Source organism: Hemicordylus capensis, chromosome 6, assembly GCF_027244095.1.
Source record: "Hemicordylus capensis ecotype Gifberg chromosome 6, rHemCap1.1.pri, whole genome shotgun sequence".
Taxonomy (NCBI): Eukaryota; Metazoa; Chordata; class Lepidosauria; order Squamata; family Cordylidae; genus Hemicordylus; species Hemicordylus capensis.
In genome coordinates this window covers 89,950,724-89,973,345 of record NC_069662.1, presented here as the reverse complement: position 1 = coordinate 89,973,345, position 22,622 = coordinate 89,950,724, and the positions used below count along the sequence as shown (strand labels likewise).

At 42.2% G+C, this 22,622-nt stretch overlaps 1 protein-coding gene across 2 annotated transcripts in view; it reads left to right on the top strand.

Annotated features, from left to right (window-relative positions):
* ANLN (anillin, actin binding protein) overlaps positions 1-21,460 on the top strand; it is a 41,142-nt gene extending 19,682 nt beyond the window's left edge. Inside the window, exons 18-25 of one of the 2 annotated variants that reach the window (XM_053263227.1) lie at positions 6,821-6,859; positions 7,092-7,113; positions 8,175-8,287; positions 10,844-10,897; positions 15,592-15,678; positions 17,206-17,313; positions 17,634-17,806; positions 18,336-21,460. In XM_053263227.1, the coding sequence (XP_053119202.1) occupies positions 6,821-6,859; positions 7,092-7,113; positions 8,175-8,287; positions 10,844-10,897; positions 15,592-15,678; positions 17,206-17,313; positions 17,634-17,806; positions 18,336-18,459 (720 nt within the window). In that variant the 3' untranslated portion in view covers positions 18,460-21,460. The remainder of the gene's footprint in view (positions 1-6,820; positions 6,860-7,091; positions 7,114-8,174; positions 8,288-10,843; positions 10,898-15,591; positions 15,679-17,205; positions 17,314-17,633; positions 17,807-18,335) is intronic. The other variant, XM_053263228.1, reaches the window with a different exon arrangement.
* Positions 21,461-22,622: the final 1,162 nt, after the last annotated feature.

The following is a 22,622-nucleotide window of genomic DNA, read 5'->3' as shown; positions in this document are numbered from 1 at the left end:
ACAGTACCTTGCCATTTTACTGATTAGATTGTCATCAAGACAGGACAGTAAATACTTCAAACAGAAGTCATCCAAATGCCCAGGAAAACGTTGCAACAAAGGGGACACTAATCTTAAGCGGGTGTCCCTATAGAAGTTACAGTATAAAATGGCATGCGCAGTTGTCTCCACTTGACCAGACCCGCAAGGGCAAAGTCGAGCAGAAAAAGGGGTACCTTTAAATCTTTCCTCCATAACAGCAGATGGAAGTGCATTAAGACGGGTGAGCGTCAAAGCACGTCTAAATTTGGGAATGGTAATTAGACTTAAATAGCTGGCTGGTTTAATGTTAAACATTTGATCCCCCAGAAAGATATTCTTAGGCAAGGAAGCAACTTCTTCCTGCAGTTCCATGTCCATGATACGTTGTTTGATCTCAATCCTGGCTCGATCATATCCCAATTTTATAATCTCGTCCTGAGAGAAACCATAGTGAGCCAATTTGTCAACAATTTGGATCTTCCACTTAAATCGGAAACAATCAGTCTTAATAAGGGAGGCCAATCCTACACAAGAGAAGACAAATTTTAACCAGAATAATATGATATTCCTCCAATAACAAGTTTCCAATCTAATCATACCCACCTCTCGTCTTAGCGCAACATTGGGCACGCATCAGGGGACTAACAATATAGATCTCAGAAATTTAGACTGCAGAGCTTCTAAAGCCATAAAGTTGCTGACAGGTCCTATTTGGGCTCCGTACAGCACTTGAGAGTGGACTTTAGATACGAATAGTTTAACTGCAGCGGGAATATAAGAAGCCCCCCTCGAGAAATGAAAAGATGTAATACGGTTCGTAGTTAACTGTGCCGTCAACAATGTGGATTTGAAGTGGGCATTGCGTGAGCCTGATGAATGAAAAACCACTCCTAGATATTTGAAGGAGTTGACCTGTGCAATCCTATGACCATTGATGGACCAACAATATTGCCTAGGTCGTTTTGCAAAGACTAGGACTTTAGTTTTTCCATAATTTATCTCAATGGACTCTTGGGAGCAAAATTTTGAAAGGAGGCCTAAAGCACGTCTCAGACCAGTTGGGGTTTGGGACATGATTGCCATGTCATCTGCATATAAAAGAACAGATACATGCTTATTTGCTATTTTGGGAGGATGCGTGGAAGGTGTAGATACAAAGGAGACCACCGAGTTAATATATAGATTAAATAATAAGGGAGCTAAAATGCAGCCCTGCCTCACGCCCCTGTACGTAGGTATCACATTCGAAAGGGACCCCAGTGCATTACATCGAACTTTCAGAAGGGCACCTTCATACAAGGAAGAAATCAATAATAGCAACCTTCTGTCTATTGAAAGGTCCCACAGTTTGCGCCAAAGCCTTTCACGGGATATAAGATCAAATGCTGATTTAAGGTCAATAAAGGCGACATAAAGTCCGGAAGCTGGCTTACTGGAATATTTGTCAGATAAGAATTGCAGAATGAGGGCATGCTCCAGGGTGGACCGGCCCGCCCTAAAGCCAGCCTGCTCCTGGGCCAGAACATTATTTGACTCAATCCAATCCTCCAGTTTACAAAATAGGTGTTTAGCATAGATCTTACTAATCATGTTTAGAAGGCTGATTGGGCAATAATTTTTAGGGTCATCCCTATTGCCCTTTTTATAAATGGGTATAATAATGGCTACACCCCAGTCACAGGGGATGTTAGCCGTGGAGTCGATATAAGAAAAGAGAGAAGCGAGCAGGGGTACCCACCAATCAAGATTAGACCGAAGCGCATAAGTAGTAATAAAGTTGCTTCCCGGGGCCTTGCCTCTAGGCTTTCGACTTCGGAGCATGATACAGGGTCCCAACTGGGAATCATTGTATTATTTAATTCATGGATGATATTAACATCCATCCCGCTAACCCTTTGATAGAGGGATCGAAAATGCTCTTCCCAAGCAGCAGCTGAGATGCAATAAGAGGGGGCGGAGAGCTTTGCCCATTATGGGTGAGATCAGCCTCCAGAAGATAACTTGATTCTTTGATCTAGCCGCCTCAATTAATTTGGTCCAGTTTTCTCTGGCAGCTTTAAATTTCTTATCTCTAATTAGCTGTTTATATTCTGATTTTTTTTTTTTTTGAGACCACCTGCTTGGAGATTAACGAGGGATCAGCAACATGGCTTTTAAAGGCCCTTACCAAATCCCTTTTTGCATTCAGGCAATCAAGGTCGAACCATGGCTTAGATGAAGCCTTGAGATTATTAGTAGAATAAGAACGAGATTTAACTAGCACAGGAAGTAGAAGAGCCAAAATATCATGATAATAGGCGAAAATGGAATCCCTCTCCTGAATAGTACATGGGGCTAATATTGCCTCTCGCAAACCACTAGCTTTGTCTGAGTTCAGTATTGCAGAAAAACGAAAAGCGCATTCTTCTGTCCATTTTGCTCTGAGGGGCCCTTGCTCCAATTCTAAATGGGACAGCTGTCCATCCACCAAATGGATTGAGTCAGTTCACCATAATCATAGCTCAAGGGGAGAATGATCACTTTCTGGGCGGGGAACCACCTGAAAAGAGCTGACTCGCGAAGCCAAATTGCGTGAGATAGCCATGTAATCAATCAAAGAGGGGTTGGAACCAGTCCAATGGGAAAATTCAGTGGGAAAATCTGTTATAACGGAGCCATTAAGGAGATGAAGATCCTCCTTATGGCATAAGGACAGGAGACGGACACCACGGGTATTAGACCTAAGGTCCTTAGAGTACCTTGTAAGCAAGGGCGATGGAATAGGGATATAGACAGGATGGTAATGGAATTTATTACAAAGAGTGTCGTTATCAGAACCCAAACGAGCATTAAAGTCACCAGCCATTATCACAGAGGTCCCCAAATAGGCTGATTGAACAGAGGCTATAAAGGCCTCTAATTTATGCCATATCTCATCTATGTTTGTGCAGGAACCAGCTGGTGGTACATAAACAGAGATCACTATTATATTAAACGTTTTCAGGGTAATAAGAACGGCAAGGGCTAGCGGATCCAATTGCCCAATTAGGGACACTTTACCCCTAATCATGGTAGAAGTAAGAATAGCCAAACCCCCCTTTGGCCTACCCCTTCTTGTACCTGGTACAGCATCTAGAGAGTGTACCAAAAAACCAGAAAAGGAAATATTACCGACAGCCCATGTTTCCTGTAGCAAAAGAATATCAAAACTGCTAATAAAGGAGCGAAAATCTAAATCACAGATCTTCTGTTTCCAACTGGCCACATTCCAGGAAAGCACCCTGAGTTGCGCCGTGAACCCCACAAGTCAATTTTGTTCAGAGTGGGGACACTCTTTGTCCAAAGCAACAACACTCTCCTGCACAGGAGGGGATCTTTGTAGGGATTCACAGTTAGTAGCTGACGGCATGTCTAGCAGAACATGGGGTGTTAATGCAGGTTCCTGTGTAGTGTCAGCTGGTGGATCACAAAGAGGATTGGGATCCCCCGAGCGGCCAGAACATCCGAAGTCACCATAGGATTGTTTGTGGAGGACATATGGGTAGGGTCCAGAGTGGACAGTAAAGCATCAAAGTGCGGATCAGTGAGTATGCCTGCCCACCTGTTTTTCTCCAACAGAACATTCTCTTGAATGGCTATATCAACCAGCTTCAGTAGCTCCGAACTATATTTAGAGACATGAGAAGGTTGTGAGATGCTGAGTGAGTACAGCTCAGAATGAATAGGGAGGTCGTTAGTTGTCTGAGTTGAAACAGGGATTGAAGCCAGGGCATTTTTTTCTGTGTTGTTTCCCAGCAGAGCCAAATTATCCACAGTCTCAGGCAATAGTAGAGAACTCTCATGTAATTCAGAGGAGATCATATCAATGAGATCAGGAGACACTAAAAACCACACTAAAAGAATTTAATGCAGAGGAAAAAACAAACTAATATTGTACCTAACTGATCTTGTGTTGACTAAAACTCTTCCTAAAGCTTTTATTAGCACTGAATTTATCTCTGCTTTTGTAGGTTGTTCAGGCAGATCATGAAATGCTTCAGATTCACTTATTCAGTTGAAACATCTTGCATGGCATAGAACTATTATCAACTCTAAAGTTGTTGTTTCTAGCAAACCATCAAAGGGTCATGCTTTCCACACTTGTATCTATTAAAATAGCCCCTGGTGGCGCAGTGGTAAAACTGCCACCCTGTAACCAGAAGGTTACAAGTTCGATCCTGACCAGGGGCTCAAGGTTGACTCAGCCTTCCATCCTTCCGAGGTCGGTAAAATGAGTACCCAGAATGTTGGGGGCAATATGCTAAATCATTGTAAACCGCTTAGAGAGCTTCGGCTATAGAGCGGTATATAAATGTAAGTGCTATTGCTAAAATATGTTTTTGTTAGACTTCTAAAAGAATATTCTTCTGCATTATTTAGCATAGGCTAAGTATTTCAGAGAATTATTCTACCCATTCTGTTAAACGTATCTGATAATATTCTTTTACAAGCCTAGTTTGGTTAGCCTGACTTGCTGCTTAGGAAGTTCTTTTAGCCCGAGAACCAGAAGTCTCCCCACCTGTCACTTTCTTATTCGTCTCCCAAGGCATCAAGCAGAGACAGAATCCAGGCCATAACAAGCTGCCCCTCATCCTCAGAAGAGGGTGAGTCTGGGGGTGGGACCGGTTGACAGACTGAACATTTAGAAGCTGTTGCCATAGGTTTTCCCTTAGATTTACCAAGACTTCTTTTAGGAGTTATCTCTCTTTTTTATTTCATTACGAACCACCATGCAAGTGAATTACAAAAGAAATGCTAATTAAATTTACCCCAAATTTAACACCCCCTTTCTAACAATCTGACTTCAAATATTGTGTGCACAATTGTTCAGCATACCTAATTACATCACGCTTGTCAACCTTGTGTATCAAAGTCTCTCTTTTCTTTTGTAAAATTATATGACTTCACCTTCACACCACCAATACCCCCAAACCACAACCATTAATTATCAATGTCCAATATAATTATACCTTTAAGTTAATAAATATCAACAGTATGTTCCAAGAACGAGGCTAAGAGAAGCCAAAGGAACTGCTAATGGAGTATAACCGATAATAAACTGCATGACAAACTCAACACAAAACTAAGGAAGCAGACAAAAGGACATAGATATAAACACTCGTACCAGCTACTGTTTAAGAGAAACTTAGCAAAAAGACAGAGAAAGGAGGAACTGTCAACCGTAAGGGTTTAAAAGCTCTAAACCAGAGCAACAGTCTCCCTGACGAAGGGGGAGGATCCGCTGAATCACCCATTGGAAGCTGCCCCATCGTCCTGCTCCCAAACCACGCCCTTACCCTGTCACCCAAGGAACCACAGCCCATGAAGCCACTGTCACCGTCTTCGTGTTGCTAGAAGCCAACAGAGCCCCAAACAAGTTAGAAAACAGCAGCAAACCACACACTGCTCTGCTCTCAGAGTGACTGAGGGCGATTTAAGGGAGCCAGCTGCTTATGCAGCCACTCCATGGCTCCCATTGGATGGTCAGAGGCACATGACAGGGGAGTTAAGATGGCGACCCCCGTGTCTGCCTCAAAGGGGCAGGAGCACATTTCCTCCCCCCACAGAAGCCGCAGACAGCAATGGGGAGCGGCCTTTTCATAATACATCCTAGAGTGCACACCCCATTTGGTTTGACTTCATAGAAATTGCATCTGTTTCTTACACTGCATAGGGATGTGCATGGAACCGTGGCGGAGCAGTTCAAAGGCGGCAGGGGTGCTGCTTTAAGGGCAGGGGGAGGGTGCACTTATCCCTCCTGCTGCTTTCCCCCCCCACCAGTGCCAGGTTTTTTAAAAGCCCATTGGGGCGGCAGCGCACCTCCGTGCCACCCCATTGTCTTCCTGATGGGGCCAGATGTCACCTGCACACGCCAGCAGGGGCATGTGCACGAGCCCGTGACGTCCGGTCATATCAGGAAGACGAGGGCAACGGGGCAGCAGGGAGGTACGCTGCCACCCCGATGGGCTTTTAAAAAAACTGATGCCAGCGGAGGAAAAGCGGTGGGAGGGGTAAGTGCACCCTCCCCTCATTCGTAAAGGGAGACCCCTGCTGCCTTTGAACGGGCAGAACCACCGGTTCTGTGCACAACCCTAATGCTGCAGTCATATTGGTTAATGTCAAAGTTGTTTTAAGAATTGGAAATATGTTGTCATTGCAATGTCACTTGAAGAAATGCACACAAATATAAAGATGACAAATTTGTGAACACTTACCGTGCTTAGTGCAATGCGGTACACTTTGCTCTTTTGTGGAATTGGTGGAAGAGGGTGAGCTGCCAGTATACCTAGTGTGGTGAAAACTGCCTTGCTTCGCTTGACTTGGGTGAACAAATGCTCTGCCTTGCACAATGCTAGTCTATCAGGGAACAAATCGACTTAAAATGGAGCAAAACTCTTTGCTTGCATGATATTGTTCCTCCAATGCTAAGTGTATTAAAAAAGCATATGCTGCCTTTTACCTACAAACAAGGTCATGGAAGTTTACGTATATTTAAAAACACAACCGCCAATGATGCACCAATTCACCACAGTAACTTGAAAGCTGCAAATAAACAAATACAGATAAGGCACACTTGTGTATTGTGCAGTGTCCTCTTTCTATAGAGAAGAACCAGATTCTCTTTGTTTATAGGACTGTGCAATAGAATAATCTACATTAGCTATCCATTTGTTTTAGTCTTAAAACCAAAATGGTCCTATTTTGAAGTCCCGGCTTCAACTATATAATGTAAAAATTGGGGTATATTTGCCATTTAAAATTATCGTCTTTAATTTTATAGGCTATTACTCCAAAGAGATTGCTGACATCTATTACAACTGTAAGTACTACTATAAATAATTTCAATCTTGTAAAGCTGCAATTGGCTGTGATCAAGACTCTTGTTTTCTATAGCATGTACTTGAGATTTGTCATTCGTCTTAACCACACTGTTTCACTAAAAGGTCAGGAATTGGTCAGCCTTTCAAAATTCAAGTCCTTCAACTACTGGAAGCCTTCAGTATAAAATTTTGCTTGACTAATCTGTTTCCATGTATCTATCTTTCCTATAGAAGAGTAATCTTCTTGCACCAGGTAAGCAACACTTGAATTATTTTGGTATTAACTGTGCATATGGCAAGAGCTGAAATACCTTGACAGAGTTTGTGTCCACCTGATGACTTGAATTGTGAAAACTGTTACCCTTCTGTATTACAATGTCCCTGTGGGACAACTGGTCATTCTTTCAATTTATAGATGGAATGACAACTTGCCTAAATGTCAGAATGAGAGCTATAGAGGTGAAATCTATATAATTCCAAAATACTTGGTTGGGTTTTTGTCGGAAGATTTGGTGATACACCTATTATGTAGAGCCCCTGGTGGTGCAGTGAGCCCCTGATGGTGCAGTGGTAAAAAGAGCCCCTGGTGGTGCAGTGGTAAAACTGCTGCCCTGTAACCAGAAGGTTACAAGTTCAATCCTGACCAGGGGCTCAAGGTTGACTCAGCCTTCCATCCTTCCGAGGTCAGTAAAATGAGTACCCAGAATGTTGGGGGCAATATGCTAAATCATTGTAAACCGCTTAGAGAGCTTCGGCTATAGAGCGGTATATAAATGTAAGTGCTATTGCTATTGCTATTATGCAGAAAAAAAGAAGAACACTCTTTAATACATTCTGTTGTCCATAATCATTTTCAAATCAGAGTGCACACTGTTCTGATCCATAACTATTTCATTCAGAATGCCTGGAGGGGTTGGGGAAGAGCGATTGCTGGCATAATAACTTCTCTCTCTGAATAGCTCATTTTAATTTTGAAACATTGTGATGTACATGTAAGGGCTGTCACTTGATTAGAAAAATCTTAGTTGGATACATCTTATAGATCTGTATAATGGTTAAAGTAATTTTGAATAAGAAGCATTTCTTTAAAGCTGTGTATGTTGCAGCACGCACCATATTGGAGGTGTACTCTCTGTGTGTATGAAGGGGGAATGCCTCTTATAGGCTATCCGCAATTTTTAATAAGTTATATTACAATTGACTTTTTAAGTGTGTTGCCAGATGAATTGGGGATGTCCTTAGTCTGCTAAAAAGACTTTGACGTTAGTCTCAAGGTTATGGCCCTAATAATGTAGCTAACCCTTTTCTTTACAGCCATGGCTAGTCCAGGTGGACCCAATGCTGTGCGCACAAGTAACTTTGTTCTTGTTGGCTCGCACAAAATTTCACTGTCTTCAGTAGGAAGTACCAGATTCCTGTTGGACAAGGTAACAGATTTCAGTATTTTCCAAAGGCTACTTCAGTGCATAGCTCATAGCTTAGTGTTGCCTTCCTGCAATGCTGATTCAAAAGCAGCATTTCTGAAATACTCAAAGGATGCATGTGCCCAATGCATAGAGCTTTCTCTCCCTATAGGCAATGGAGGGAAATTTTCTGTGCTTTGTAACCACTGTACATAAATTATCTTCATGCACTGCTTAATGATTATATGATATAAATAATACTATATTATTTCTATGGCTTTCCATCATTTACTAAACTCAAATTAGTTGTCCTAGTTCAAGGGAAGGTTTTCCAAGTGGAAGGTGGGATATGTAACTTTACTATTATTAATTCCATACCACTACTTGTAACATTAACTTGCTCTTCTGAAGCATACTAGTGTCTGTCAACTTCTAAACTCTATAAACAAAAGCAAAAGCTTAAATTATAGCTTCAGTTCCCTGTGGTTGTTTTCTCTCCAAAGCCAATGTTGTTGGTATTTTAAACATTGCCTGCAGGGCTTAAGAAAACTACTTAGGATTTATTGTGTATCCCTAAGCATTCTTCTGAGAAGAGGCTGTACTAAGCATTACAAGGATCTTGAGCATCTATCCAGGTATTCACAATGCAGTCTAGACAAGACCTAGGAACTTGAATTGGGTAACTAGCATTCACACACTGGGTTGTAGACTAAGTGCTCAAAGTGTGAGCGGAAGATCTGCTCGTGCAATATTTAAATAATAATTTCTGTTCTTTGCTGATTCCTCGCCTTCCCCCACCCCCTGTACAACCTGGCACCCTTCCAATCTTCAAGAAGAGACTTCTTTCCTTAAGTAAACTTATGAGATCACCTGGCATTGATTGTGTCCCGTCCCCCCCATCACCCCCAATCAACTTCGCAATGCCTGGACCAATATGAACCAAATTGGGTATGATGGTAGGGATACCTTGGCGTAGTCTGTGGTGATGTCATCCACCCAGATTCAAGATGGCAGACATGTTTGAAGTGCAAGTGGATTAACTTGTGGGTTAACTTTATTGTCTAATGAATATGAAGCAAATTTGCTTCAGGTGTAGGGACACATAGGGACAGCTCAAGGATGTAGCTTGTGGAGATGTCTATCTTGATTCAAGATGGCAGACATGTGAACAGTTGAGGCACAAGGCCGATTTAAACCAAATTTGGTACAGATGTTGTAAGTGACACATACCTCAAGAGCCTAGTTTGCGATGCCATCCACCCCAATTCAAGATGGCAGATGTGTGAACGTTTAAGGCTGAAGTATGTTAACTTGTGAGAATGGTAATTATCAATTAAAGTTATAGTGAAAGGGAAGTAGGCAGACTAGTTCTTAACAGAACAACTTTTTAGGAATATGGTGCCACAAAGGGTAGCACCATATTCTACCCTTTGGGTAGGGGAAACTGGCAAAAAAAACCCCAACCCCTCTCTTCAAATACCATCCATTAGCTTTGAATAGGGGTGTGTCCGAACCGGTCCGGCGGCCATTCTAAAGAATGGCCGAACTGCTGGACCGGTTCGGCCCTGGCTGGTCCGGGTCCGGGTGGGGGGTATTGCTTGAAGGGCGGGGAGGGCTTACTTACCCCTCCCGCCTGTTTGCTCCCTCCAGCACCCGTATTCAACAGAATAACGGGGTGCTGGAAACCAGCCGTCCCCACCGCTGCCCCCCCCCCCACCGCGGGCAGATTTGGCCAAAAACTCAAGGTACAAATGCCGCCGCCGTCACCCGCCAGCCCTCCCTCCCTCCCTCCCAGCTGCCCGCCCACCCGCCCGAGTCCTCACCCGATCTCTTTGGAAAAAACGAGAGGAGCTAGCGAACAAAGCTCCTCTCGTTAGGGAGTCCTGTACCATACTGAAGAAGCTTCGCGCACGCCTCAAAGCACGCCGACCGCCGGAGGCCCGGTCTACCCGGCCTTTTCCCGGCGGGTAGACCGGGCCTCCGGCGGTCGGCGTGCTTTGCGGCACGCATGTGCGCGCGTGTGAAGCTTCTTCAGTATGGTACAGGACTCCCCAACGAGAGGAGCTTTGTTCGCTAGCTCCTCTCGTTTTTTTCAAAGAGATCGGGTGAGGACTCGGGCAGGCAGCTGGGAGGGAGGGAGGGCTGGCGGGCGACGGCATTTGTACCTTGAGTTTTTGGCCAAATCTGCCCGCGGGGGTGGGGGGCGGCGGGGGGGCTGGTTTCCAGCGCCCCGTTATTCTGTTGAATATGGGCGCTGGAGGGGACAAAGAGGCGGGAGGGGTAAGTAAGCCCTCCCCGCCCTTAAAGTAAGGCCCCCCTTCGGTGCCGGTCCGGACTGCTCCAGACCGTGCACATCCCTAGCTTTGAACTGCGAAATAGAAGCTTCATTGTAAATGTGTGTATTGTCTTCATTTACCCATTTCTGTAATTTGCTTTGCTCATCCTTCGTTGGGAACTGTCATTGTCTAGGTGTGTCACAATGATATATCAAAATGCACATTCATAGTGCTATGCTGCTATTTTTATCTCTCATCTTGCTTAGTTGCATTCAGCACTGCCCATTTCTTTTTTCACCTCTAGATAAGTTATGGAATTAAGGAAAGAGAACTACTGGGTTATATGTTCCAGGATAAGGTTGCTATCTTTATTTCAAAAAGAGTTCCCCAATGCATGCTGCTTATGTCTCTTGGTAAACTTTGCTCATGGGTATATTGACATGCTGCTTTAAGGACCACTTTATAAAGTTCTCAAACAGATTTGATTAATGCAAATAGCTACGGGGAAGTCTCTGCAGGAGCACTTGCTAACCTTCCAGGGTCAAGCAAATTTGAGAGAGGCTTTTGGACTCACTGTTTCTATATCTATATTCCATGCCTGTGTCAATGGAGGACAGCTTCAGTCAACTCTTGTTATACTAAGCAAGTATAACAATTTTTCCTTGCCAGTTCTGTGTCCATGGAAGCATACCTCCTAGCCTGATAGTTTGGTTTTGGCTTTTCCTAAAGCCACTTAGCTAAAACAAGGGATGCAGTAAAACTTTCAGAATTAAACTTACTACTCTTAACCCTCTTCTGAAATGTTGGCAGTGTCTTAAATGGCGTTGTCTAAACAGGGGATTCTAAACATTTGGATCCCCAGATGTAACTGGACTTCAACTCCCATAATTCCCAACCAAAGGCCACTGGGGCTGGGGATTATGGGAGTTGAAGTCCAATAACTTCTGGGGACCCACACGTTGAGAAACCCTACATTACTGGATAGTTAATTTAAAAACTAAAAAAGTATTTAGACACGACTGTTGTGTTTCTTAGAGAAACTTTCTTCGGTTCTCTAAAGGAGAACTTTTAAAATGCCATCTAGATTGCTAGTCATATGTTTAATCTGCACATCAAAAGGGAACTGTCTAGGAGGTGAGTGTAGAAGCTGCAAAAGGATTTGTTAAAGCATCTTGCTTCTCTGGAGGAGGGGGAGGGTATCCAGAGTGAGTTATCACCTCCCACTCTTGAAGCAGGGTTTATGCAGACTTGAACTGTCGGGTTTTTGTTTTTTGTTTTTGCTTCTGTAACCATTGGGATGAGGGCCCTTCTCACTCTTGGTTCGGCCTACTCTTCAGAGAAGGGGCTCACTCGGAGTTCTCACTGGCATAGAATTGATCAGAAAGTTTGTAAACTTTGTACATGTAGGGGACCTCCATTTCTTGTTCATTATTCATCCAGTACAGTATTGCGCTTCAGTTACAATATTGCAACTAATGATGGCCAGCTGCTCAAGTTTGTTTGTGTGTGTGTGTGTGTGATTTCAAGAATGATTGAATGCTGTATTTTAACATCTCAAGATGATGCAAGTAAGACTCCCATCGTACCAACAACAGTGTTAAATATTTTTGAAAATGAAATGCATAACAAAATGTTTCCGTATAGATGGTTCACTTCTAGACACGTTTATCTTGAGCATCAGGCAAATTGAGAATTCAGGCTTTTCAAGCTTTGCACCTATGCACAGTTTCCCATGTTCTTAAGGATGTGGTATTGTAAAGTAAATTTGTAGTTCCACCTTCTTTTGTGGTGGTGACAAAACAGCAAGCAATTTAAAAACAAAAGGAGGAACATTTTGAGGGGTCTGGAAGCCAGAAGGAACTTAATGATTATACTGAATAGTATTATCATGAGCTTGCAGTGTGAAGCAATTAGCCTCATGACCTCTTGAGCGCAGTCCTTCATTTGTGCCTATAGATTTATCCCTTGTTGGTAGCCACAGTGTAACTTGAGATTCTGGTGCCTCCTGGTAACCGTAAGCAGGAACTGAATGGGTTAGCTGAGTCCTCTTGTTTTGAGTGGGACTTCATCTGGATCCTAACCTTTGTTTTCTACTTAAACAAATTCTCTCTAGGAAGAGATGCAAGTGGCATCTACTGCAGATTCCACTAGTTCAGATTAATAATCGAGTTGTGTGTGACACAGACTGCAAACATGCCTGCCAGATTCTAAAACTGAAGATTCCCCAGTGCTTTTTTTCAAAATAGGGTGTGCAGAAGGAGGGAACCAGAGCAAACTTTTCTCTCTCTGCATTACTCCAGATTATTTTTCTAAATGTGTGTTAAAAGCAAAAGCACTTGCATGTTGTCTTGCCTTGCTCATAAGGCTGAGCAGTACATTGAAATGGATTACTTTTGTGTAAGTTCCTATCTAGGTGCACTCTGTTTAGTTTGCTGGTGAATAGATTTTGCTTGGCATGAGCTCTTAACTCGAATCTTAAAGGTATTGGAAGGGATCCAGTAGCTCAAGTTGGCATGCAAGGGATCTTCAGAGTTTGCAGGAAAGCAGAGCTGAGCATTATGTTCAATTTAGCAGCTTTTGCATGGCCTTAAGATGATATACCTAATTAAACTGACAGTCATGTTATGACATCGCAGTGAAGGTGAAACTTGCCAGAACAAAAGTAAAGTAGGAAGAGTTGTGTCAAATGGATGCAGAAGGGAATGTAATACAGGACTTGAGTAAATTCAGAAATATCTTTAAGAATACAATCTGGATCGGGAATAAAATGTTCTAACTAAGCAATATAAATGTGCCTTTCAAATATTGACAGTATTATTCTGCCTTAATCAGGGAACTTGGTATGTTTATACTATGGGGAACAAAGTCAACAAGTATTTACAGAAGAGTTAAAAGCATATTTTAAACTTTCTTAGGGTTGAATTCAGATTTGTCATTTTGGGAAAATGTATTTTATAAAAAATAGTAAATGTGCTAGCTTGTTCAGTGACAGAGTATCTAAAACTTGGGAAAACACATTTTGGTCCTTCAAGTGAGCTGTCCATATTCCTGGGGAAAATGGGCTTTTTGCTTTGTCCAGTAATGGGCAGGTTAAACCTTGCTGGAAGCAGGGATGTCCTCTGCTTGTGAACGTTGCTTGGCTGTACAGGTTGAATATCCCTAATCCGGACAGCCAAAATCCGGAATGCTCCAAAATCTGGAAACCACCAAGGTGTGAACCCGCAGCACCGACAAAACATTATTTTCACATGAAATCTGAATTCCATCTCCACCTAAAATGCCATGTTTGAGTCTAACATGGCCAGCAACATTATTGCGTTGAAAATTTTCTCACGATTAGTTTTCATTACGTTTACAGCTACCTGTAGTTATCGTAAATTCAGTGCTTATTTGTTTTTATACTTTAAATAAAACCTAAAAAAATAAAATACAGTGTACAGTAACCTTTTGTGTTTAGACTTAGATTCCATGCCAAAGATACCTCAATACAGTATACAAATATTCCAGAAACCAGAAAAGTCCGAAATCTGAAACACTTCTGATCCCAAGCAGTTCGGATAAGGGATACTCAGCCTGTACTGGATTTCTAAATAATGCACCCAACTACAACTAACACTACTAACAAAATGCTACCCACAGTGCCAAAGTTTCCTTCTCGAAGGCCTGCTTACCAGTCCTCCCAAGCTGACTGGCTGCAGGTCTCCACACCAGCGGTATTTGGTGGAGGCTGTGCTGGATCACCCAGCTATGTTTGGTTGGTGTCCCCCCCCCCATTTTTTCTTTGTTTTTGGGAGTGGTGGTCTTAAAATTAATGCAGGTAGTATGCCTGAGTGTGAAGCAAGGACAACCACAGTGAGCCTACAGCCAGTGTTCCCTCTAAGGCGTACACATGTGTGCACACTCACAAGTTTTTTTATGTCCGCTCAGTTAATTTTAGATCCCGCTCAGGTTGAATCGGGAAGGTCCCACTCTGAATGCATGTGTGCACACAGCAGCTTTGATACTGCTGCCCAGAACAAAACTCATTACGTACACAGATGAAAAAAATTAGAGAGAACCTTGCCTACAGCTGCAAAGACCTGGTTCCTGTGCCTATAGAAACCTCTTTGCCCGGACCCTTTATAACATATGGAAAAGGTCCCTGAGTCTGCAGAAAATTCACATAGCAGCACATAGATCAGATAGTCCTGGGGGCTGAACTGGTGCAGCTGGAAGTAATGTACCTGTAGCTGTCTTTGAGATTAAGCTGAAGATGTGTGTAAAATGAGAAGCCTGCATGTGGTAGTAAAGTGAATTCTACTGGACTTGTGGAATATAATGTAAACGAGCCTTCTACATATATTATAATGGACCAGTTCTGTCAACATTTTGCGCATTTCCTTCTCGCCCCCCCACCCGCCGCATCTCTCTAGTTTGGTAACAAGCAACCCTGGTGCCAACGTAAGGAATCTTGCGTCTAGCTCATTGGTTTTCTTGAGCCTCTAGCTATCAAGAATTGCCAAAATGGGATAACCTTTCCAAAATCTCTTAAAACACTCACCTTGAGTGTGCTCAAGTAAATGGTGTAAATGGTGACGAATGGCTTGCATACTTGGCAGTGAGCTGCAAATCCAAGAGGGGTGTGGGCTTGCTGCTTGCACCTCACTGACCAGCCTGTCTGCACTAGTGACAGTGGGGAAGGTTCTGTGCAAAAGATGCTATGTGTCATCGCTGTTGTGATGAACTCAATGGGAATCGGTCGTAGCAGCTATGGCACACAATGTTGTTCCCACAGAGCCTTCCCTACAGTTCCTAGGAGCACAGATGGGCAGGTGAGTGCTGTGGAAGGAGTGAGCCTGCATCCCTCTTGAATGCATGGTAAATAAGCCACTGTCTAGAGTCAAGTGGTATCAAATTGGCTCTTTTAGAGGTTCTAGAGCTGGATGTGTGACCTAAAGTAGTTGCAACTCAATAGAGAGAAATAAAAATAACCTTTACAATATCAAATCAACTTTATTATTACAATCCAAGACCAGCCTAACTTTGAAAATCTTCCACTGACTTATTTTTCAGGTTCCCTTTTTGTCTCCTTTGGAAGGCCATCTATACCTGAAGATCAAATGCCAGATAGATTCTTGTGTGGAGGAAAGAGGGTTTTTGGTAAGCTATCACTACAGATTTCCTTTTTGGCAGTGTGAATACTGATTATTTTCAGGACTGCTGAAGGAGCCAGCACAAGTAGCTGCAAGTTTCTAAGACATGTTTGTCTTCATAATTTATTTTTTACATTTATATCCTGTTTTTCCTCCAAAGAGCTCAGAGCAGTGTACATTCTTATGTTTATCGTCATAACAACCCTGTGAGATAGGTTAGGCTGAGAGATACATGACTGGTCCAGAGTCACCCAGTGAGTTTCATGCTTGAATAGGGATTTGAACTCCGGTCTTCCCAGTCCTAGTCCAACCCTCTAACCACTACGCTATGCTGGCTTTCATAACGAAATCACTTTATTTTCATGTGTGTTAAGATTGGAGCACAGCCCAATAATCCTAAAATTCTACTTTTAGAATTTTATGCCCTGACTTACTGAGCTCCTGTAGTTGTCCTTCTTCATAACTTCCTTACAAATAAGCTTGGCTACTAGCATACCACCCTGATTAGGGGCGAGACTTTAGAATTGTATGTAGAGTTTCTTCAAAAACCTAAGGTGTACTAAAGCTGCTTTAGTGAATAAAATGCTATTTTGTGAATAAAGGAAGCCAAGAGCCATATGTGAATTTTGTAGGTTTTGGCTGACAAAGGAGGCTTTGCCTAATATTAAAAGAAGATAATCGTGCAACAGCTGATAAATCACAACTGGCAGCTTGGGTAACTGGCTGTTGCTGAATCCAGCAGATGGCACTGTGTGCTATGAAAAGGTCTTGGTCAGTAACAACTGCTGCTGGCAAGCCTAGATAAACATTGCTTTTCTCTAAAGTATTTTGCTGTACTGATTATTTATTTATTTATTTATTAAATGTCTTGTATGAAAGATACAGAAAAGGGAATTTTTGCTGTGCTATAGGTACACTCTAGAAGTCTGCTTGGTTATTGATTTTGATGCTTCTGTACACTGCTTTTAGTTAGTAAAGTACAAGTTGGGTAGAAATAATTCAAATATTTGGCTATTTGACCCCTGCTAACTTGGCAAAGAGGCACCTTTTAACGTCGTGATTCTCTTTATTGAGCAGGGGGAGAGTAACTGGCCCTGTTCACCCCCAGTACAGTACCTCCAGTGACAGTTGCTGGTGTCTATCTTGTGTTCTTTTAGATTGTGAGCCCTTTGGGGACAGGGATCCATCTTATTTGTTTATTATTTCTCTGTGTAAACCGCCCTGAGCCATTTTTGGAAGGGCGGAATAGAAATTGATTTAATAATAATAAGTGCTATTTTAAATGTGGCAGGCATGGCACATTTTGGCCGGTTTGGTGTGGGACAGTGGCACTAAGGTGTGCCATGAAGGATGCATCTCTATGGGCTGGAGGGTAGTATGGGGGCAGGGGGAAACAGCACAAGGAGTGAAGGGTGCAGGTTCTGAACACACTGCAATGAAAGATTGTCACAAAAACAGTGATGTTAAGTTCCAATCAAATGTGTGTAGGAATCGAGTAGGTGAGAATTCTGTCTCTCTCCCTCTCTCTCTCCAGACTATGTTTGAAGATGTTAGTGGGTTTGGGGCTTGGCATCGGCGTTGGTGTGCACTTTCTGGAAACTGCATCTCTTACTGGACTTACCCAGATGATGAAAAGCGAAAGGTAACTAAAGTTCTGAAATCTACTGGAATTCCTGGTTAGATATAGTGCTGAAGTTGGAAACGTTTTAAAAAATTTCTGTACATACTCCAGTGATGCAATATGCCCTCTTTATATAACTAGTCAGTAATTCAGGGCAGACTTATACCTTTCTGGAGTGGCGTTATACTACCCTGATAGTTCACACATGAGTGGGATGAAGATGATACCATGTGCTGTTTTTCAGAGAAGGCTATAGGCTGCTTAGTAACAAGCGATCTCTAACCATGCAAATAATCTTTAAATACATTAATACTGTGTGTTGCACATTTTGTGACTTCCAGCATCCAATGGGATCCATAAACCTGGCAAACTGCACAAATCGCCGGATTGAACCAGCCAACCGAGAGTTCTGTGCTCGGCCCAACACTTTTGAACTAATCACTGTTCGGCCACAGAGGGAGGACGACAAGGAAACTCTAGTTAGCCAATGTAGAGACACGCTTTGTGTTACAAAGTAAGACTTTTGATTCCTTAATATCTGCCTCACTAACCTCCTGAAAATCTGAAAAATTGCATAAAAGTATTCTACTACTATGGACATTTATATACTGCCTTTCAACAAAAGTGCTCAAAGTGGTTCACATAGGAGAATAAACAAGATGGTCCCCTCTTCCAAAAAGGCTCACAATCTAAAAAGAAACATAAGGTAGACCCCAGCAATAACCACCAAAGGAATGCTGTGCTGGATTGGGATAGGAACAGTTGCTCTGCAAGATCTGATTATATCAAATTGTTACTTTGTCAGTTCCCGGGCATCTTAAATTTTCCCAGTGCAGTATCAAAGTTTTAGGCTCTCCATTTAGAAATAAGACTGGGATCTCCATTCTTTGCTCAACCACAATGTTGATTTTGGTAGGTAGAGTGTGTCAGTTGCACTTTCATGGACTAGTTCTGGAGGGTAGTCTCATTGCCTTTTTCTCCAGACCAGGGAGTCTGTGTGATACTTAATATGATATCTCCGTTTTCTGTTTTTTAAATTATAGGAACTGGCTATCTGCAGATACTAAAGATGAGCGAAATCTGTGGATGCAAAAACTCAACCAAGTTCTTGTAGACCTTCGTATGTGGCAACCTGATGCTTGCTATATCCCTGTTGGAAAGCTTTGAATTGTGAGGAAGTGTCCCCATGAGCTTGCTTACAAAACCAAATGCATACTATATCGCTCTTTAATATAGACTTTTGTATAAGATCCTTGGGATTATTTGTTACACTTCATGCTTTAAAATCTGGAAGGGAGTGTGTTGTTCTGGGTGCCTTGCTACATTTAGTAGCTTAACACACTTCCTAGCATTGGGGTATGATAGGTAGCTGTTTCAGCTCTATTCACTGTGCTAAATATTTTGTATATAATACCTTCTTGAAATCTGTAGCTGTTCATGCTGTTAAAATACCAGTCTCCATTTAACTAATAAATCATACCTTGGTTTATTTGAAGAATTTCAGCTCAGGAAAAACCTAGTGAGAGCTTTATCAGTACACACATGCTTTTTTCAAGCAAGGATGCTCAATGTTACTCATTTAGTGGGGAGCTGAAACAACAACTTCATAAATATGTTTAAAGTACCTAATTAGGTGCTTAAAACCATCTTCTGATATTTAACGTTCAACCTGTTTGGCACTTGCAAAAAGCATGTTCTGGATAAGAACGACATAGAATAGCCATCAAGCATGGCTGCACAACTTTGTTTCTCCAGCTTTTGTCAGACTAAACTCCCATCATCCCCAGCCACAGTGGCCAACTGTCAGGGATGATGGCAGTTGTAGTCTGCAGGAGGGCTGAAGCTGTGCAGTCCTGCCATAAAGCCTGAGAGCAAAATAAGTTTAAAAATCAAAGTGGTGCATGGTTTTGCACATGATGGTTTATGTTCAGTAATGCAGTGTGTTGCACATGTTCCTAGAAAACAAGCATCCTAGATATATTCTTGGAGCTGCTTCTTTTCAGAAGCAAATTTCCCTCTTTTGTTTCCTCAGTCATCTTCTATTTAAGGTTTTAAAATGCATTTTAAAACTTTCATTTATCTCTGAGCACTAGGAACAATACATTTTATTTAAACTCTACAGAGCTGCTGCTGCAAGGATCCAGGGTGTTTATAACTGAGATTTCTGATAACTTCAGCTGATCAGTTAAACATCAGATATGCAACTTTCCCAAGTGCTTTCCACTGGGTACCACAGTGTGCTATGCTGCTGCTTCCTATAATTTTAAATATCAGTAATGGGGCAGTTCTTCTAAACTGCTGTGGCTTTAAATACTTAAACACTAACACTTTGTCAACTGTTCCCTTTTCGTCATTTTGTGTGTTGTCACTTTCAAGATTTACTTTCCCCCTGATTTGTTTTTATAAACATCTTCTCAACATAAATAAAAACACTTTAAATATATCAAAGAGATTGACTGTCTACTGTACTAGAAAACTAAGGTTTGGGACCAGAGCATAAGTTTAAGATTCTAGAGCAGTAACCTTCAATCAGGGGTTACTTTAGCAAAAGAAAACAGCAGCAATGTGAGAGCCATTTCCCACTGTGTTAGCCTCTGCATGATATTGCTCTTTCCTTGGTGCTGGGAGGGCCCTTTAAGAGACCCTTCTCTTAAGAGCTCTATAGAGGAAATGCTGGGAAGGGCTACACTTCCCAGCACTTTCTGCATAGCTTCCAAGATGGTGCTGAAACTCAAGAGGATTCAGTCTCTCTTAAAGAAGTCCTACTAGTGCTGGACAAAGTGCAGCAATGCATGGTACCTCTGCATGGTGTTGGGGGACTGTGCAGAATATTTAGCTGAAGCTTCCCACAGGCTCAATAAACAATTATTGGGGAGCCGCCTTTAGGGTTGAGAGGAACTGCCACTGGTTCCTGGCTTTACAATGGTGAGTATTGTCTAGAGGTCAATGGCATTTACCAAGTTGATGATGATACTGATATAACCACTGCATTCACTGGATTTTTTTGGCTGCAGTAATTGGTCCTCCTGTTGTGCTGATCTATTGGATAAACTGAGTTGGTGAGCAAGATGAGTGAAATGAATAAGTGGAGCAGAAAAATGTATAAATTTAGTAAGTGGAAAAAACCAAAACAAACAAAGTTGGTGTCACAAGGTGGGGGACATGTTTGGACAGTAGAGGTCTTCTGGAGTGCCCATCTCAATGGATATATTATCCAAAGCAGAAGGTGGCTTCTCTTCTAGAGCTCGAAGGGATGCTTCTGCTATTCCCCTAAAATATTGCAGTAGACCAGGCAAGTGACTAAGGATATTGGAACAGGATGATAGAGCGATATCAAATCTCTTCCTGCCTGGTGATTTGGTACACAATTGCGTTACTTTCCTTCTCTCTTTTTTTAAATCGGTCCATTGACTAAGAACAAATACAAGCAAAGCAGCCGCAGATTTAAAAGATACGACTCAGGCTGCACTTAAATTTTGCTGCCCTTTCACTAGTTGGTCAATCTTAGTATGATAAAAGCAAAGCAATGGAAAACTCATTTAATCAACCTGGATATTCATGATGGATGACAAATATTTTATTTGCAACAAATATTTATATACCACTTTCAACAAAAGTTCCCCAAGCGGTTTACATAGATATAAATAAATAAAATGGTTCCCAAAGGGCTCACAATCTAAAAAAGAAACACAAGATAGACACCAGTCATTGGAGGGATGTTGTGCTGGGGATGGACAGGGCCAGTTGCTCTCCCCCTGCTCAATAAAGAGAACTGCCGCTTTTAAAAGGTGCCACTTTGCTCAGCAGGGGTTTAACGTTATTTATCACAATAGTAAAAACATAAAAATACATGGGAAACCAATTCAACAGCATCTGAACCACTGTGCAGACTCTCATCACAGGGGACATTGCATCTTCCCTCTAACAATTGAAGTAATACATGCCATGCCAGTGTGCCACTACTAGTGTAAGGGTAAAGCTCAAACCAGAGCAACTTGTCCACAGTGGTAAATGCTGCACCACTGTGGTCCACCCGGCTGATGCTGTATATGCTGTATCTATGTGCCTTCTCTGTGTGCCTTATGTATGTGAACGTGTAACCGGACCTTACTGAGACAATACATCACGTGAGTGTCCTCAACTTCAATATATTCCTTTGTTGAACTTTTACCTTTGTGTGGAGTGTTCTTACTCAAGCAAGTGGGACACAGGTGAATTACTCTGCTATAGGGCGCAGCACCCAACAAACAACAATGAAACAAAGCAGGCCTACAAGAAAGAACAAGTCAAGAACCGAGCAGAAAAATGGAGAAATAAGCCCCTGCATGGTCAATATTTGCACAATATAACTGGAAAATCAGACATCACCAAGACCTGACAATGGCTTAAGAATGGCAACTTGAAGAAAGAAACAGGGTTTAATACTGGCTGCACAAGAACAGGCACTAAGGACAAATGCAATAAGAGCAAAAGTTGAAAAATCCACCACAAACAGCAAGTGCCGCCTTTGTAAAGAAGCAGATGAAACAGTGGACCACCTAATCAGCTGTTGTAAAAAGATTGCACAGACTGACTACAAACAAAGGCATGACAAGGTAGCAGGGATGATACACTGGGACATTTGCAAAAAATACAAGCTACCTGTAGCCAACATAGCAATACCAGGGGATAGCAGAATAGAAGAAAAAGAAATAGAAAAAATCACCAAATACAAAGATCTACAAATTGCAATTGAAAGGCTGTGGCAGAAAAAGACCAAAATAATCCCAGTGGTAATTGGCGCCCTGGGTGCAGTCCCAAAAGACCTTGAAGAGCACCTCAACACCATAGGGGCCACAGAAATCACCATCAGCCAATTACAAAAAGCAGCTTTACTGGGAACAGCCTGTATTTTGCGACGGTATCTATAATAACCAACAGTATTGATGATAAAATTCAGCCATCCCAGGTCCTTGGGAAGGACTCGATGTCTGGATAAAACAAACCAGTCAATAACACCTGTCTGACTGTGTAAACAAGAAATAATAATTTGATTTCTATACCGCCCTTCCAAAAATGGTTCAGGGTGGTTTACACAGAAAAATGAAAGGACTTAAAGTGGATTCATGGTGTTTCATTGAAAATCTCATTAGCTATTATAGAATCCACACTCAGAATACCTCTGAAACAACAGAACCCTGTACCCCATGGGTTAGAAACCCATGGGGGTGGTTGGCACCCTATGTGCACTACACTTCCACTCGCTCTGGGCCACCCCAGCACTCCCCAAGTGCACTTATGGGGCTGCTGAAAGCTCCATGCATACCCTATGAGGAAAAACCTTAAAGACG